Source organism: Schistosoma haematobium, chromosome 5 (genome assembly GCF_000699445.3).
Source record: "Schistosoma haematobium chromosome 5, whole genome shotgun sequence".
Taxonomy (NCBI): Eukaryota; Metazoa; Platyhelminthes; class Trematoda; order Strigeidida; family Schistosomatidae; genus Schistosoma; species Schistosoma haematobium.
The window spans coordinates 10,920,938-10,936,612 of NC_067200.1; the positions used below are offsets into that span (position 1 = coordinate 10,920,938).

A 15,675-nucleotide genomic window follows, 5' to 3' on the forward strand; every position below is an offset into this window, starting at 1 on the left:
TGACTACGGTATTAGTATGTCTTATCCTGCCCTTCTCTCTATGACTGAACATTTGAGAGGACATTCGAAGAAAGTTCAATAACCGAGATCAAATCGTCTACGTCTGGAGTTTCGTTTCTCTCACCGACTACTGAATTACTGAAATGCTCTGCCGAAACATGTAATATCAGCAACTTATGTTAACATATTCAAAAAGGAACTGGACCTCCAGATTTACAAACTGCAAGGAATAATATAGGTCGATAGATCTTCTATCTTTATTGCTGAACACTGACAAGAACTAGTGTATTCAAGTCGTTAGAATACTAGTTGTTGGAGATAAAAAAATACCTGGAACCGTGAGGAAATAACACAAGCCGTCGTAAAGAAACCAATCAGTCTATACAATCTTACGAAAATGATATTGGACAGCGAACCCTTTGAGTCCTTGAGTCCTACTTTAAGGTCATACACATGGTTTTGTGTTTCTGCAATCTAAATTATAGACGGTAGCCCAAACCGCTGTTAATGTATGGTATAGAAGCACTAGAAGAAGTAAAAAAGTTGGCCGAAGATGATTCTAAGTATGTTGCCTTGATAAGTGTAGGTTACTGAGTTTTCCATTGATAAATCAATCTCCTTTATTTTAGGACAAAACCACACTACAGGGACTTGTTTTACTACTTTCGAACAAAAATAACTCGGTTATTTCAATAGTGCTGCAAGTATATTTAAAACTTCAGACTTCTGATTTTAGACCTTAAAAATCATATCTGGTCAACCAGGTGGCATTGATGCTTTGCAATCATTATTGGGATTACGTGAACAGCTAAATGAACTGATTAAACCCACTAAATCTAGTGGAAACGAAGCCTCTCAGCCCTTCTCTAGGAACGCTGAGGAACTTTTGTCTTTGCTTAACTGCTCCAATAGACAAGGTCCTCCCAGACCCATAAAAACTGATCCAGAAAAATCACACCCCACATTCAGACCGAAGAATGTAGTTTTACAGCTCAGAGGAATAACAGACGAGGTAACTTTTCATGAATACGTGACCTCAGGTTATTCACTCACCTTATACAAGTTTCGTAACCATATTTGTGTGCTAGGGCCACCTAATTTATTGTCATTGTCTAGATAAGACAAAGCATAACAGTTGGACGCTTATAAGTACGCAGCATTGGCGTACAGGACTCTTGTGTCATATACTCTTTGTCAGACAATTTTATTTTTAAAATGACTAAATAATATTTATATATTTAAACCTAAGCAGGGTCGTAAAGTCGTCTTCTAAGTAGCTTTTCTTTACAAACTGTCTTATTAAGGCCAGTTGAAAGACTTCTGTTAATAAGTATACTGTTTAATGTCTCTGGACTTCAAAAGAGAATAAATTCTAAATTATAGACTTCTGTTTACTCTGGCGTGAGTCTTGATAACTTCAAAGTACATTCGAAAAGCGTTAGTATAACTCAGTGACTGGCCATACCCTTATATCTGACACTGGGACAGAATTATCTGTAAGTAGTTGCCTACTGTACAACTAATTCAAACCCATTATCTATGAGACGGATATTTGTGTTATTTGGTCACGACCTTAAGGATTGAAAAGAGGCAACATAACTAAGTTCAAAAAATAATTTCATTCAGTAGATTTACTGGTCTTAGGTTCATAGAAGTTCATTGTTGTTGGTTAGTGTCAGCAAAATAACTATAATCAGTAGTACAAGTCCAGGATTTTCCCAAAATCAATCAAAATTGCATAAAGGGTTCGTTTTTCATATGCTTAGTTTTAGTAACAAGTGACTCTCACTTTCCCCATCTTCACTCTTTCAGCGTTTCTCTAAATTTTGTCCTCTACAATTTTTCACATAACCCTATATTTTAGCTGTTTCACCTCGTTAGCAACTTTGTCCAGTATGATTTTTTTAAACTGCCTTGTTTGTATTTGTTCGTCATCACAATCAGGAAAAAATTGGAACAGATGAGTGGGATTTTATGAGGTAGTTAGCATGAGCTAGTTTTAACAAGCGGACTTTATTTAAAACCTTTAACGGGTGAATATTGTTATTATGTCTTGGAAGAACAGACTTATGTGTCCACATATGTTCTTGAAGGTTGGGGTGTATACATACGTACAGTTCAAAGCGGATTAAACTAACAAACTGGTGTTTTATTCTAGACATCTCAATAAAGGAGCATCTAAACAAGATATTGACCTGAAATTCAAGGCATAAGAAACTATATAGCTTCTCTGAATATTTCAGCCATATGTCAAGTTTGTTTTGCTAACCACATTTTGTAGTTATGTCTGGTTAGCCTTATTTCAAAAATACTACAAGAAATTAAAGTGAAATATTGTTTTTCATACATTTTATTAGTCCCAGGTGGTTATACTTGAAGAGTAAGTGTTGTGTCAATAAATTGAAGTGCACGGTTTATGCTTGTTCTGTTTAGATTTCTTATGTGATCCTCATATCTTATTTATTAGGATGATATTGAAATAGTATGTTCAAAGCTCTTGAAAATTCGCGGTGTAGTTAGTATTACATTTCAGCTGCAGAAACATCGCGTTCTTGTTTGCACGGTACCTTCGTTAGATCCGGAATGCCTTTTACATGCAGTATCTTCAGTTAAAAACAACCCAGGTCAGTCAGATGGTACTTGTCAAACAGATTCGACCCGTCCCACAATCACAGCCCAGATTGTCAGGAAAAAACATAGAGCGTAAGTGAAATCTTTATCGGAACTTTTATAACCACTAATTCATTTTAATATCCATTACGTCTACGAAATGAAATGTTTTCTTATCGTATGTGAATTAATGATATAGCTTAGCTAAACAGACCACAATAAGTAAATTTCCGCCTAATCCGGTTAGATTTCATACTACTAGTTGTAAACTGTTGCCATAAAAATAAAGTCATAATAAGTCATCCATTTGTAACTGATTTACCTATGTTGAAAGTTATATTTAAGTCTTATTGACAATAGCACGGGTTTTCCTTTGCATTTATATGCAACTACAAACATTTGATCATTAAGTCTCATAATAGCATCAGCACCATATTCATAAGTGACCATACGTCAACGTACCTTTGTTGGTATCATCTTGTACATTTGTCTATACTAAATTATGTGCTACGTTGATAAGCAGTATGAACAATAGTAAAGCGAAATATCTATGTACCATTTCATCCTTCATCACGTGTTAAGGTGTGTGAAAAAGTTCAGCTATTTGTGCAATATAATAAACCAGTTTCAGCGTAAACTTTTCGAGTTCAGCTTATTAATTTACTTGAAATCATGAACCTATCTAAGTTAGATCACCATTGAAAATCTGGAAGCACTGAACGGCCAATTCGTCTTAATATAGTATTTCTAAGCACTGCTCATTCACTATCCCGCACGCGAGACTCGAACTAAGAACCTTCGGTCCCTCGTGAACGCGTACCGCTGAGTCGACATCCAACGGTGTTAATTTTGAACTCCAACCAATCATTTCCATTCCGGTAGCCTTCAGTTTATACTGGCTACAGAAAGAGTAACCCTTTAATGGCTGTATATTGGTTTAATGTAAATGAAATATTTATTGCTTAGTTCAGTAATATCACTGATCAATAAAAAATTTTCTAAAAACTTATTTTTACACGTTAATCAACCATTCTTAAATAATATGTTGAAGCCCATAGAAACGCATTAGTTATCTTCATTATTACAGTTACTAAAGCATAAAAACCTCAGTGGTCTAGCTCCGTCCAGAAGTAATCTACAAGCAACTTCATCGATTTTAAAGGTCTGTCCGATAATGAACGCCTACATTGTTCTAAAGATTTTTGTTAACATTTTCACTGACAAATGTTTTGTAAAGTGATAACAAAAGTACAGGATGAAATGAATTCATTTCGTGTATTCTAAATTTTTCACATACAAAACAACTTGTAAATGTTATGTTATATATACCATGAATAAAGTAACCCAGTTTACCAGCAAGGAGTAATTATGAATACTTTGCACTATGATACAAATTCAATTTATAGAGAAACAAAATAGTGAGTGAAATATACCATTCTATGTATTTAATTTACATGAGGTTTGGTTCAACTGGGCACAAAAATTTGTAAGCGCTGCACAAGATTTCTGTGTGTGCGCTAGAATACTTCTCGAATACCTAGACGAAAGCTTACATTTCCCTAAGAGGATCACTTTCCAATTTTTTTACCAAGAAGTATAATCTACAACAAGGCAGTGGAGCAAGGTTAGCAAAATGTACATGCTCCAACTGTCATATATAATTATCGACTTATTTCGCGTTAGTGAATAGCAATAAAATAAGCCATACAAGAGTGAATTCTGGTTACGTATATTTCATACACCCGTCGATCCAGACAGACAACAAGGGACACGAAGCGAACAAGAGAAGGCAAATATGTCAACTCCATTTGAAGGAACATGACTCAGTATTGATAGCTAAACATTTGACGACTAGGATAAGCATATGCTCGTATAAAAACAACCAGGGTTAGTAAGCGAGTAGTTGACAGGGTTAAAATGTTGATAAATAAGCTGATGTATCTGGAGGCTAAAAACACTCGTGGGATTGACATAGTGCTAGACACTACGATGCATCTTATCCCATCTTAACTTTAATGTACTTCTATTTAATACGCGTATGCAGAGGGTTTTTCCTTAGTACCTACCTAGAATACATTAAAGAGTAAGAATGTATTTGTAAAATCTCAGCGAATGAATTTTGAAGTAAATAAATTCTTCCTCTTTAATGTCTCACATTAACTCAGCGCCCAAACACTGTGAAATTATTCGATCAAATTTAGACGAAAGTTTTTATTTATCTACCTAGAATACGCTTTAAAAAGCTGTTTTTTAACGATGTTTTTACCTTCCATTTTTCATAGAAGTCAGTGTTTCATTTCATATTATACGTATTGATTCTAGGCAATCCTTATGCAGACACAGTTCATTCAACGGTTTAAAATATAGGCAAAACTCGCGAAATACTGAAGTCCCACCTTATTTAGAAGATGATGCTGATCTCTTTGAGGTTGATGAAACGAGAGCTGCTCCAAAATTAATGGATGCTCCAAGCAAATCAAATCCTTCTAAAGGTCCTATTAGTTGGCTATCAGATTTTCTGGAAAAATCACTATTTTGGTGAATTTAGTACAATATTTCCTGTTTCATAGGTTTCATATTTATGTCAGCTACTGTATTTAGAAATAGAAATACAAACTTCCTATAACTTACATTTCCTGTAATAAATCTACAATATGTCAATTGTCGTTTGGTCTCACGAATTAATGCGACTTTCTATGCCAAGATCCCAACCCGACTCTTGATTACCATAATCTGCAACAATAATAAATGATTGGATATTGACACTTGGTGTCGATTAATAGGAATTTTTCTTACTACTCATCAGCTACAGATTTGCGTACTTGGCTTTGAGCTAAACTTTTAGGATTGAGGGTTAGGACTAGTAGTATCACTTACCACATGAAATGTATGAACAGAATGGTTTCCCTGGATTTAGTACCCAGAGGATAAAAATGAAATAAATTTCAAAGTTAGCAATTTATTAGGCAAAGGAAGAAATACTTCACTATGTATACTGATAACAAGCTCAATTAATAATGAACTAAAGAGGTCACAGATCCGAACGAACTTTAAATCCAGGACCTTTAGGTTCTGTAGTCAGTGATGTCAAACCACCTTTCGGTTCGGATGCAAAACGTCCACCTTGTCCGCTTCTAAAATGAAGATAAGTTAGAAAAAATTCAAGTATCCATTTGACTATCAATTTAAACATGATAGTCAAATCGTTTATGTCAAGCTAATCTGCGAATATTAAAATTATCATACATTAAGACCCAGGCTTCAATATAAACCTGTCATGTATAGAAATGGACGTATATAGACGTATTCAAAAAGGGAATAGTTAGATAACATTTTAATGTCGACTACTTTACATTTAGTTCAACTGGACGATCAATAAAGAAAGAACAGAACAAAAACTTGAGGTATACAGAAACCAATTTTACTAGCATTTTGAAGCGAATATAGAGTTGAATAATAAGTACTTTTTTACACGGATTTTAAGCCCTGAAACTAAAATAGCAAGACAGATATAATTTGGAGCCTTTGGAGTGTTGAATAATTTTCAAAGATGCTTCAGCACCTTCATATTTATACGCAAGCGATAAATGAATATCTCAACGTTACGATAGAGTTCAGGTACCAAACTCACTAATCTATTCATATCAATAAAACTACCTGAGTCATCTGTTAAATTGTTTCTAATCGACAATTATTTCTTGTTGATTGGCCTCAATCAGCTGAGAAATGTGAGTAAAGACTTAATTTAGCTGTGTTGTACGTTACGAACAACGTATTTGAAGTTAATGCTGATCAGGATACCTTATCATAATCAGATGCAATTATTTGTATATCTTTGTCTAAGATAAAAAGATCATTTTGCGGATAGTATTTCATGAATTACACGCTGGAGAAATAAAATACGATCGAAAACTCACTAACAGTCAGAAATGATATCTATGTCGTGTGAGTCGTCAGTAAGACTTACAAACTCCAGGAAGGTCCGTGATTTCTTCAACGTTTACCGGCACAAACGTTACCTCACATACTTATAGCCTTGAATGAAGTTGAGAAAACCGTCTTACTTATTCGGCTCAGCTAACATGTCAATTGCCTCTATTTCACGTTATGAGCTAAGCAGACGAGTAGGTGAAAAGTGCGATTTTCTTATTACTTCAGTGGCTCTACGTTTTAGAAACTGAGGAAGTCAATAAAGGATTAAAAATTTAAAACGACTTTGATAGTGTGACTTATGTGGAAGAAACCAGTAATTTTCAAAAAGAAAATCGAAGTAGTGATTAAATAATAAACGTCCATAAGATATAATTTAAAACCTACTGTGGGCCAGGTTTTGGTTTTTTCCCAGCTTTTATTTCATCAAGAATACGAACTGTATCTTCTGCTGTTAAATCCTCCTACAAGATAATGTATAAGAGAGTGGGTTACAATTAGAAGTCCATTTTAAATAATTTTGAAATCATACAAAAAAAAGGTTATCTCATAAATTAGTAGACTGACTTTGCCAATGAATAGCAAGTGTTCAAATATTTATGAGACCACTAGTGTTCTCAAAGTCTTGCTAATGGCTTGACAAGCACCAAAACAAGATATAACATTTCCTCAACAGTACCTTGAACAACTGGAAATGAAATTTTATCTATGAATAGAACTCCAAATTGTTGTCAACTATGTGAACTTAAGGTTTTGTGTTAATAAGAGAATTTTTAAAGATAAAGCCTAAGGGTGAAATCTGCCTAATATTTTGGCTAGTAAACGAGTAACTCCGTTTTTATAGTTTGCTAATTACTTGAAGTTATTTCTACTAGTTTCATTTTTGGTCGACTTTTCTCTGGAGTTGTGAAATACGATATCTTGAGGAAATGCAATATTATGCTAGGCTAAGCCGATGATATTTTTCATACATTTAGTACATCGAATTGACTACATTTTACCAGCACTGTGAACTCCCTAAATTAATATACTAACATAATTGTCAGTAAATATTATTAATGGAAACTAGGAATGGAATGGCGTAACGCTTATTTGCAAAATCACACTTTAGTAACTTTAGCGACGCTAAAAAATTTCAAGTCCAAGTTTTTTGAAGTGAGAGGGACAAGTAATAATTGACATTTCTTGAATTATGACAATCTCCCGATATTTTAATAACGATATGGGATTAGCTAGCGAACATATCTTTACAATATAGACTAGTGGTTCGTGATTAGTTGGGGCTTACGTACTGATTGGCAGTTTTTACTTTCCTCTAGTTCTGTTAACAGCTCAGTAATTCAACCCAAGCAACTGAATCATTAAACTATCCACACAAATTAACAATATACAAAGTTTTAAAAAATTTACATGATCCACCATTCAAAGTGAAAACAACACAACTCTAAACAAAAAAGTGGTACTTTTCCATCACAGTTTCATTTGGAAACCGAAAAGCGCAGACCATAAAGTAATCTGCTTGACACAACTATTGCTAACCCTAATTTATTGACTTTAGTTACTCAAATCTATATATTCTAGAGGTCAACGACTCAGTATTTTTGACTCAACTGATGCTACGAAAATTTAACTCCGTTATCTAAAATACTTGATTTTTGAAAGAAAACTATGGTGAAATCTCGCAGATGGATTATACATAAGTATTTTTTCTTAGCAATAGCCTTCAATGTTACAAAAATCTGCCTTGAAAAAAGATTTTAAAAACCTACATAATAATCGTCATTAATTTGCATCATGGGCGCATTTACGCAAGCCCCAAGGCATTCCACTTCTGTCAGTGTAAACATTTTATCAGGTGTGGTCTGACCCGGTTCAATACCTATGAAACCGAGAAAACAAATATTAGTTTAAATGTAGAAGTACAGGTCACAATTAGGTATTGTGCAGTATAGTTTAAGAGCGATCCGGTTTTCCTCTAGAAAACTAACTTGCTTATTGCAGGCTTGACTGTAATGTGCATATACTATTGGTTTACTAAACAAACGCATTTCAGAAAAATACCTAGGTTAGGTAAATCAAACGATTCCTGTTGTCGATATTATGGTTCACGGTAGGAGTCCAGTATAAATGTTAGGCTAGACTTAAAAGAGAACAAAATGGCAACCACATAACTGCTTGTATAGGTCAACGGTTCAATAATCCATATCATAAACAATCCTAATAGATTGACACTATTTACCAAAGAACAAATTGTTTATAAACAACCTACCTTTAAATTCTGACGGCATAGTATATTATTAGGATCCCTATGGTTGTTTAACTATTAACATAAAAAATACAGACTTTGAAATGGGCTGATTTCCCAAGGGGTAGGCACCAATGTTAAGCACAATGTTGGTAGAAACGATATTTTAAAGAATTTATAGGAAAATGTTACGAAATATAATGACGACATACCAAGTTTTTTCTTGAGTGCGTTTAAAATAACTTCTGACCCTACACCTCCTAGCATACACGGGGTTGTGGTACATATTTGAATGTGATACTTTCCGACTGGTTCCCTGAAAATGAGGAAAAAAGTTCGTCAACAAATTTCTAAGCTACATTACTTAGCGCGCAACATGTCAATTTTAAGTTTAGATCAGTCAGCCACAAAAACCTTGGAATCCGGCACATATCGGCATTGATTCAGGTTTCCATGCCACACTAGTACAGCGAGATGAAATAATGACACGTCAGAGTTGTAAAATTAGCAACAGTATAAGCAGTAGTAAGTAGGTATTTTCATATTGCCACAGATAAGCACGCTAAACTACCGAGTAATACACATAAACTGGTGTTCCTAGATGAAGTATTAAGCGAAAATGTTAACACTGAGAGAATCGGGAACACAAAATAATGAGAATTGATTATAAAGCGTCAAGTGATAGTTGTGGAAAGGGTGTAGTTGTAGCTTCACTATGTTGACTATCGGGTTACACATTCTTATAGACTTCCTTCTAGTCTTTGGAGATTTAAACACGGGTTTAATTGCACTAACTTATTACATATAGCGTGGTCAGGAAGTAAAGCGGAAGATATACAGAAAAGTATGTCTTGAAAATGTTGCAGGTTAGGGTGTGGGTAGTATTTCAGTTTTACACAGTCATAGTAGAATTACTGGAGCAAATCTGAAAGACTTTGATTGGAGTCTACAATAAGATTATCATGCAAAGAGCGGGTTGAAAAGCTAGAACTATTTACTTTGTCCTATCGCAGATTAAGAAGTCATCTGATTTTGATGTATAGAGTACCAAGAGATGATTTTGGAACTAACGCATCCTCTCTTTTTTCCACTTGATTGGTACATTTTAGAGGACATAGTAGGTGAATAAAAAGCCAAGGACGAACAAAATACCCGTGGTATACAGGTTTTACACCGAGTCATCAATTCTTGGAACTTGTTACCCGAAGCAGTGGTACCCGCACCTTCAGTTGCCTCATTCAAGGGAAGAGTGAATACTCACAGAAGCATACTAGAGAAAGAATAACATAGGTCGTAGGTCTTCTGTCCTTATTACACAAATCTGAATATTTGATACTACTGCTAACCTGTTAAACATGGTATAGAATGTGGCAACTTCATAAACCCTCATCTGGGGGACATTAAGAATCTCTGCCACTTTGTTCATAGCGGATATTGACAACCATCCTAAATAAAGTTGATATTAATTCAATCTAGCCATTATTACCGTGTTGTCGCTGAGCTAAATCCAAAGCAGGAATTATAGCAGCAGCCTTGTGAGCAGGGGGATAGTTTGATATTATCACATCCAGTCTCTTTTTGTTTTCTGCAGAAAATTCGAAGGTTGTATTAGAATTGTTTTCAGGGGTTTCTCTGTGCTAACATCGGAATACACAAAAATAAAGTACAACTCACTACAAAGAGGTGGGATGATTGACGTCCAAAGTTTCTAAAAAGAAACTCATCTGACCTACACAATAACTGTGACAATAAAACAGATTAAAACTAGCTACCTTGAGTGGTACGGCGCCAAAAGCACGTAAGGCCATAATCCGACCTTGCTAATGATAAGAGATAGCGTACACTTTGAACGGTTTCTCGACCTTCAAATCTGTTAGAATCAAGTGTCTTTTCGTAAACTTCTGATGGCATGTCTAAGACCACTAATTAAAAATGAAAATAAAAATCACTTGCCTTCTGATTAAAAATAGATTATACTAAACTCAGTGTATTCAATCAGCATTTTGTAGTGGTAAATAAATCCCCAAAATAAATAACTCTGTAAGTTTTTGACATTGGATGCTGACCACATGTTTTAATGGACTCACCTAGCTGAAGGCGGTCGGTCATGCACCTCACCAGATCACGAGTGGGAACGCTGTGCCCAACATCTACTGCAATCGCTAGCCAGATTAGATCAGACGATTCTCGATATATTGACAGTCAACAAATATATCTTCCGGTCTCCTCGATTCTGTCTTTTGATTTCTCTCGGTGGGTACTAGCTACATTAGAAAGTGTTACTGGTAAAAGCGTTGTCAAACACTGAGTGCCTGTGCCATCTTCAATTTAAATACTGGAATTCCAACTGATTTTTACATCCCTGGGGATTTCAGTTTAACTTTGGAGAAGACAGGAGGCTAGGTGACTTGTGTTAGTCCCGGCAATGATGGTCTCTCAGTTGATCCAATTTTTTTAAGGCGTCGATAAGTAGAGCTTCAATCACGTATTGAGGTAATGAATTCCATTCGTTGATGATTCGATGGGAAATTCGATAGTCGACTGACAAGTAATCTGTTCCGAGCTTGTGAACATTTTTGATGTTCTCATACGTTTTCTGTTTTGGATGAAAAAAAAGAATCAGGGCATATCAGATGCGAATTCATCATTAAGCAATTAAAATCTGTGATCAGGTCGCCTCTGGTTCTTCTATAAAACAATGGAATTGGGTTGAGCTCAGCCAGCCAAACATCATACGGAAGCTTAGCTAATCCTGGGATCAATTTAGCTGCAGTTCCCTGAATCTTTTCCAACACTGTATACAAAGTCAAAAAGGTTCTGGTATCGACAAGGCTAAAGGTCCTATGTATTAAACATAAGGTTCTACAACCTTTGGTGGCTATCGCATAGTAATGTGTAATAATTTCTAAGTTGTAGTGACCTACTTTTATCAAGAGAATGCTATTGGTTTAATGGAAACAATTATCATTATGGCCGATTGTACCAGTGATTGTTTTACTGTACTTGCTTGTTTAACTGTACTAAAGGCATCCATTATTCTTCCATTCTTCTTTCCGTTGCTTGTGACCTTGCACGAACTTACGTTTGTTCGGTAAATCCGCTTGTACTCCTTTGGTACGATCTCGGTATTCTTTCGATATCACGAGATCACCAACAAATATACTTAGCTACAACCTTCAATTGCCTTCTGATATTTGGTACGCAACCTTTCTGTAGTGGTGATCATAGTCAACCGTGACTCGACGCCACATTACAAAGTCTTGGCTAACGATGGCTTCTAGGTAATTTTGTATATGGACAACAGGTAACTCAATGTTATTCACTGTGTATGTATTTGTACCTCGATGACCAATATGCATCACAATTCACATGGAATCACGTATCGCCGAATTTGAGACATGTCAAACAATTTCTACAGGTCATTTTAAAGCTCTAATTGATCACCTTCGTTTTTAATCGCTCTCCATATCTCGATAACACACTAAATGAGATATGGCTTTCAATTAGGACATAATTTCGAAGTTCGTGTTATCGCTTATTATCTTTATTACAGACTTTGTCACAAGGACGACGGCATGCATAATTTGACACAAGGTGTTTAAAGGGCTGATACTATATTCTAGCCTCTAAACTCCGCCTGGTGTCCCTCCGTGGGCTAGTGCCGGTCCCAAGCCCGGATAAAGGAGGAGGGTTGGGCATGGGGCTAGCGTCCACATCCCGTAGAAATCTAACTCGCTAAAAAAACGCTAATCAGAAAAAATTATTCAAACCTTTTAAACTCTGCCCTGGGAATCAGAAGGTCTTCATTTAGAAGAATTATGACGCCTCATGATGAAAGCGGAATTCCTTCGGAAGTTACGAAGCCGATGCCCCTTCTAACAATCAGAGCGACCGTTTATTTAGGTACTTGGAATGTTCGTACAATGTGGGACACCGGGAGAGCCTTCCAAATTGCTGCAGAAATGAGAAGATACAACCTAGAGGTACTTGGGATCAGTGAAACACATTGGACACAAGTTGGACAACAACGACTAACTACAGGAGAGCTCCTGTTATACTCCGGCCATGAAGAAGAAAATGCACCACATACAAAAGGATTTGCATTAATGCTTTCCAAACAAGCACAAAATGCACTCATCGGATGGGGATCTCATGGACCAAGGATCATCAAAGCCTCCTCCAAAACAAAAAATGAGGGCATTTCATTGAACGTTACCCAATGCTATGCGCCTACCAACGACTACAATGAAGACGTTAAAGATCAATTCTACGATAGGCTGCAGTCAATCGTCGAAAAGTGCCCAACAAAAGATCTGACCATTCTAATGGGAGACTTAAATGCCAAGGTTGGAATGGACAACACCGGACATGAATACACCGTGGGACGACACAGACTGGGAGAAAGGAACGAAAATGGTGAGAGATTTGCAAGCCTATGTGCCTTCAATAAACTGGTCATAGGCGGCACTATATTCCCACATGAACGCATGCACAAAACCACAAAGACTTCACCGGATCACTCTACACAAAACCAAATCGACCATATTTGCATCAACAAAACGTTCAGGAGGACTATAGAGGACGTGAGAACCAAGAGAGGAGCTGATATAGCATCAGATCATCACTTACTGGTCGCCAAGATGAAATTGATACTCAAGAAGCACTGGACAACGGGGTGGACAATATCACAAAAGTTCAATACGGCCTTTCTTCAGGATACTAACAAACTCAACAAATTCAAGATAGTCCTCAGTAATAGATTCCAGGCCTTTCATGATCTACTCAATGGAGAAGGAACTACTATGGAGAGCAACTGGAAGGGGATCAAAGAGGCAATCACTACAACATGTAATGAGGTCCTGGGTCACAAGAAGCACCATCACAAGGAATGGATCACTGTTGATACACTGGATAAGATTCAAGAAAGAAGGAACAAGAAGGCAGCAATCAATACCAGTCTAACAAGAGCAGAAAAAGCCAACGCACAAGCTGAATACACAGAAGTTAACAAACAAGTGAAGAGGAGCATCTGAACCGACAAACGTAAATATGTGGAAGATTTAGCGACGACGGCGGAAAAGGCTGCAAGAGAAGGAAACATGTGACAATTGTATGACACGACAAAGAAGCTCTCTGGAAATCGCCGCAAACCAGAACGACCAGTGAAAAGCAAGGAAGGCGAGGTAATCACCAACATTGAAGAGCAACAAAACAGGTGGGTAGAACACTTCAAAGAACTGTTGAATCGACCAGCCCCACTGAACCCACCCAACATCGAAGCAGCACTCACGGACCTCCTAATCAATGTTGGCCCACCAACAATTGAAGAAATCAGCATGGCCATCAGACAAATCAAGAGTGCCAAAGCTGCAGGACCGGACAATATCCCAGCAGAGGCACTAAAAGCAGACGTAGCGGCAACTGCAAGGATATTCCACATTCTCTTCAATAAGATTTGGGTTGAGGAACACGTAACAAAAGAATGGAAAGACGGACTTCTGGCTAAAATACCAAAGAAAGGCGATCTCAGCAAGTGTGATAACTACAGGGGCATCACTCTTCTCTCAATGCCAGGAAAAATCTTCAACAGGGTATTGTTAAACAGGATGAAGGACTCCGTAGACGTCCAACTTCGAGACCAACAGGCAGGATTCCGTAAGGATAGATCGTGTACAGACCAAATCGCAACTCTACGGATCATTGTGGAACAATCAACTGAGTGGAATTCATCACTCTACATCAACTTCATTGACTACGAAAAGGCATTTGATAGCGTGGACAGAACAACACTATGGAAACTTCTTCGACACTGCGGCGTGTCTCAGAAGATAGTCAATATCATACAGAGTTCATATGATGGATTACACTGCAAAATCGTGCATGGGGGACAGTTGACAAAGTCGTTCGAAGTGAAGACCGGTGTCAGGCAAGGTTTCTTACTCTCACCCTTTCTCTTTCTCCTGGTGATCGACTGGATCATGAAGACGTCAACATCTGAAGGGAAGCACGGGATACAATGGACATCTAAGATGCAGTTGGATGATCTAGACTTCGCAGACGATCTGGCCCTTCTATCCCAAACGCAACAACAGATGCAGGAGAAGACGAACAGTGTGGCAGCAGCCTCAGAAGCAGTAGGTCTCAATACACACAAAAGGAAAAGCAGGATTCTCCGATACAACACAGAATGTACCAATCCAATAACAATTGAAGGAGAAGATTTGGAAGATGTAAAATCCTTTACATATTTGGGCAGCATCATTGATGAACATGGTGGATCAGATGCAGATGTGAAGGCGCGGATCGGCAAAGGATGAGCAGCATATTTACAACCGAGGAACATCTGGAACTCAAAGCAACTGTCAACCAACCCCAAGGTCAGGATTTTCAATAAAAATGTCAAGACAGTTCTACTGTATGGGGCAGAAACCTGGAGAACTACGAATGCCATCATCCAGAAAATACAGGTTTTTATTAACAATTGTCTACGCAAAATACTTCAGATCCATTGACCGGACACTATTAGCAACAACGTACTCTGGGAGAGAACAAACCAGATCACAGCGAAAGGATAAATCAGGAAGAGGCGCTGGAAGTGGATAGGACACACATTGAGGAAAGCACCGAACTGCATCACAAGACAAGCCCTCACATGGAATCCTCAAGGTCAAAGGAAAAGAGGAAGACCAAAGAACACATTACGCCGAGAAATGGAGATAGACATGAGAAAAATGAACAAGAATTGGATGGAACTAGAAAAGAAGGCACAGGACAGAGTGGGTTGGAGAATGCTGGTCAGCGGCCTATGCTCCATTGGGAGTAACAGGCGTAAGTAAGTAAGCAAGTAAGTAAACAGACCAGTCTATTCATTCTTCTCGGGCCACATTTTT

The 15,675-nt window shown here is 37.2% G+C and overlaps 2 protein-coding genes across 4 annotated transcripts; one reads left to right on the forward strand and one right to left on the reverse strand.

The window, feature by feature from the left end:
• Positions 1–410: 410 nt before the first annotated feature.
• ARMC1 (Armadillo repeat-containing protein 1) lies at positions 411–5,240 on the forward strand. The gene is made up of 5 exons (XM_051217459.1): positions 411–582; positions 630–704; positions 737–1,012; positions 2,468–2,703; positions 4,933–5,240. The coding sequence occupies exons 1-5, from the start codon at positions 508–510 to the stop codon at positions 5,150–5,152; spliced, it is 882 nt and encodes a 293-aa protein (XP_051064867.1). The 5' UTR covers positions 411–507; the 3' UTR covers positions 5,153–5,240.
• Positions 5,241–5,358: 118 nt separating this feature from the next.
• On the reverse strand, positions 5,359–10,667 carry NDUFV2_1 (NADH dehydrogenase flavoprotein subunit 2). 3 transcript variants are annotated; one of them, XM_051217460.1, is made up of 9 exons: positions 10,558–10,667; positions 10,460–10,525; positions 10,272–10,422; positions 10,132–10,231; positions 8,998–9,101; positions 8,310–8,419; positions 6,928–7,004; positions 5,488–5,744; positions 5,359–5,443 (listed from the first exon to the last, which is right to left on the reverse strand). In XM_051217460.1, the coding sequence occupies exons 1-8, from the start codon at positions 10,591–10,593 to the stop codon at positions 5,642–5,644; spliced, it is 747 nt and encodes a 248-aa protein (XP_051064868.1). In that variant the 5' UTR covers positions 10,594–10,667; the 3' UTR covers positions 5,359–5,443; positions 5,488–5,641. The 3 variants fall into 3 exon arrangements, with proteins under 3 accessions (XP_051064868.1, XP_051064869.1, XP_051064870.1); XM_051217461.1 differs by lacking the exon at positions 5,359–5,443 and adding an exon at positions 8,810–8,846 and having other exon boundaries at positions 5,554–5,744; positions 8,884–9,101; XM_051217462.1 differs by lacking the exon at positions 5,359–5,443 and having other exon boundaries at positions 5,554–5,744; positions 10,132–10,422.
• Between the last annotated feature and the right edge of the window lie 5,008 nt (positions 10,668–15,675).

Coding starts and splice junctions, on each gene's coding strand:
- NDUFV2_1 (XM_051217460.1), bottom strand. CDS start 10,593: ATGGCCTTACGTGCTTTTGGCGCCGTACCACTCAAG. Junction 9,102..10,131: donor TTCTATACCATGTTTAACAG/GTTAGCAGTAGT, acceptor CCTCATTTTCAG/GGAACCAGTCGGAAAGTATC. Junction 7,005..8,309: donor AAATTAATGACGATTATTAT/GTAGGTTTTTAA, acceptor ATTATCTTGTAG/GAGGATTTAACAGCAGAAGA.
- ARMC1 (XM_051217459.1), top strand. CDS start 508: ATGTATGGTATAGAAGCACTAGAAGAAGTAAAAAAGTTGGCCGAAGAT. Junction 1,013..2,467: donor TCAGAGGAATAACAGACGAG/GTAACTTTTCAT, acceptor CTTATTTATTAG/GATGATATTGAAATAGTATG. Junction 2,704..4,932: donor GTCAGGAAAAAACATAGAGC/GTAAGTGAAATC, acceptor TATTGATTCTAG/GCAATCCTTATGCAGACACA.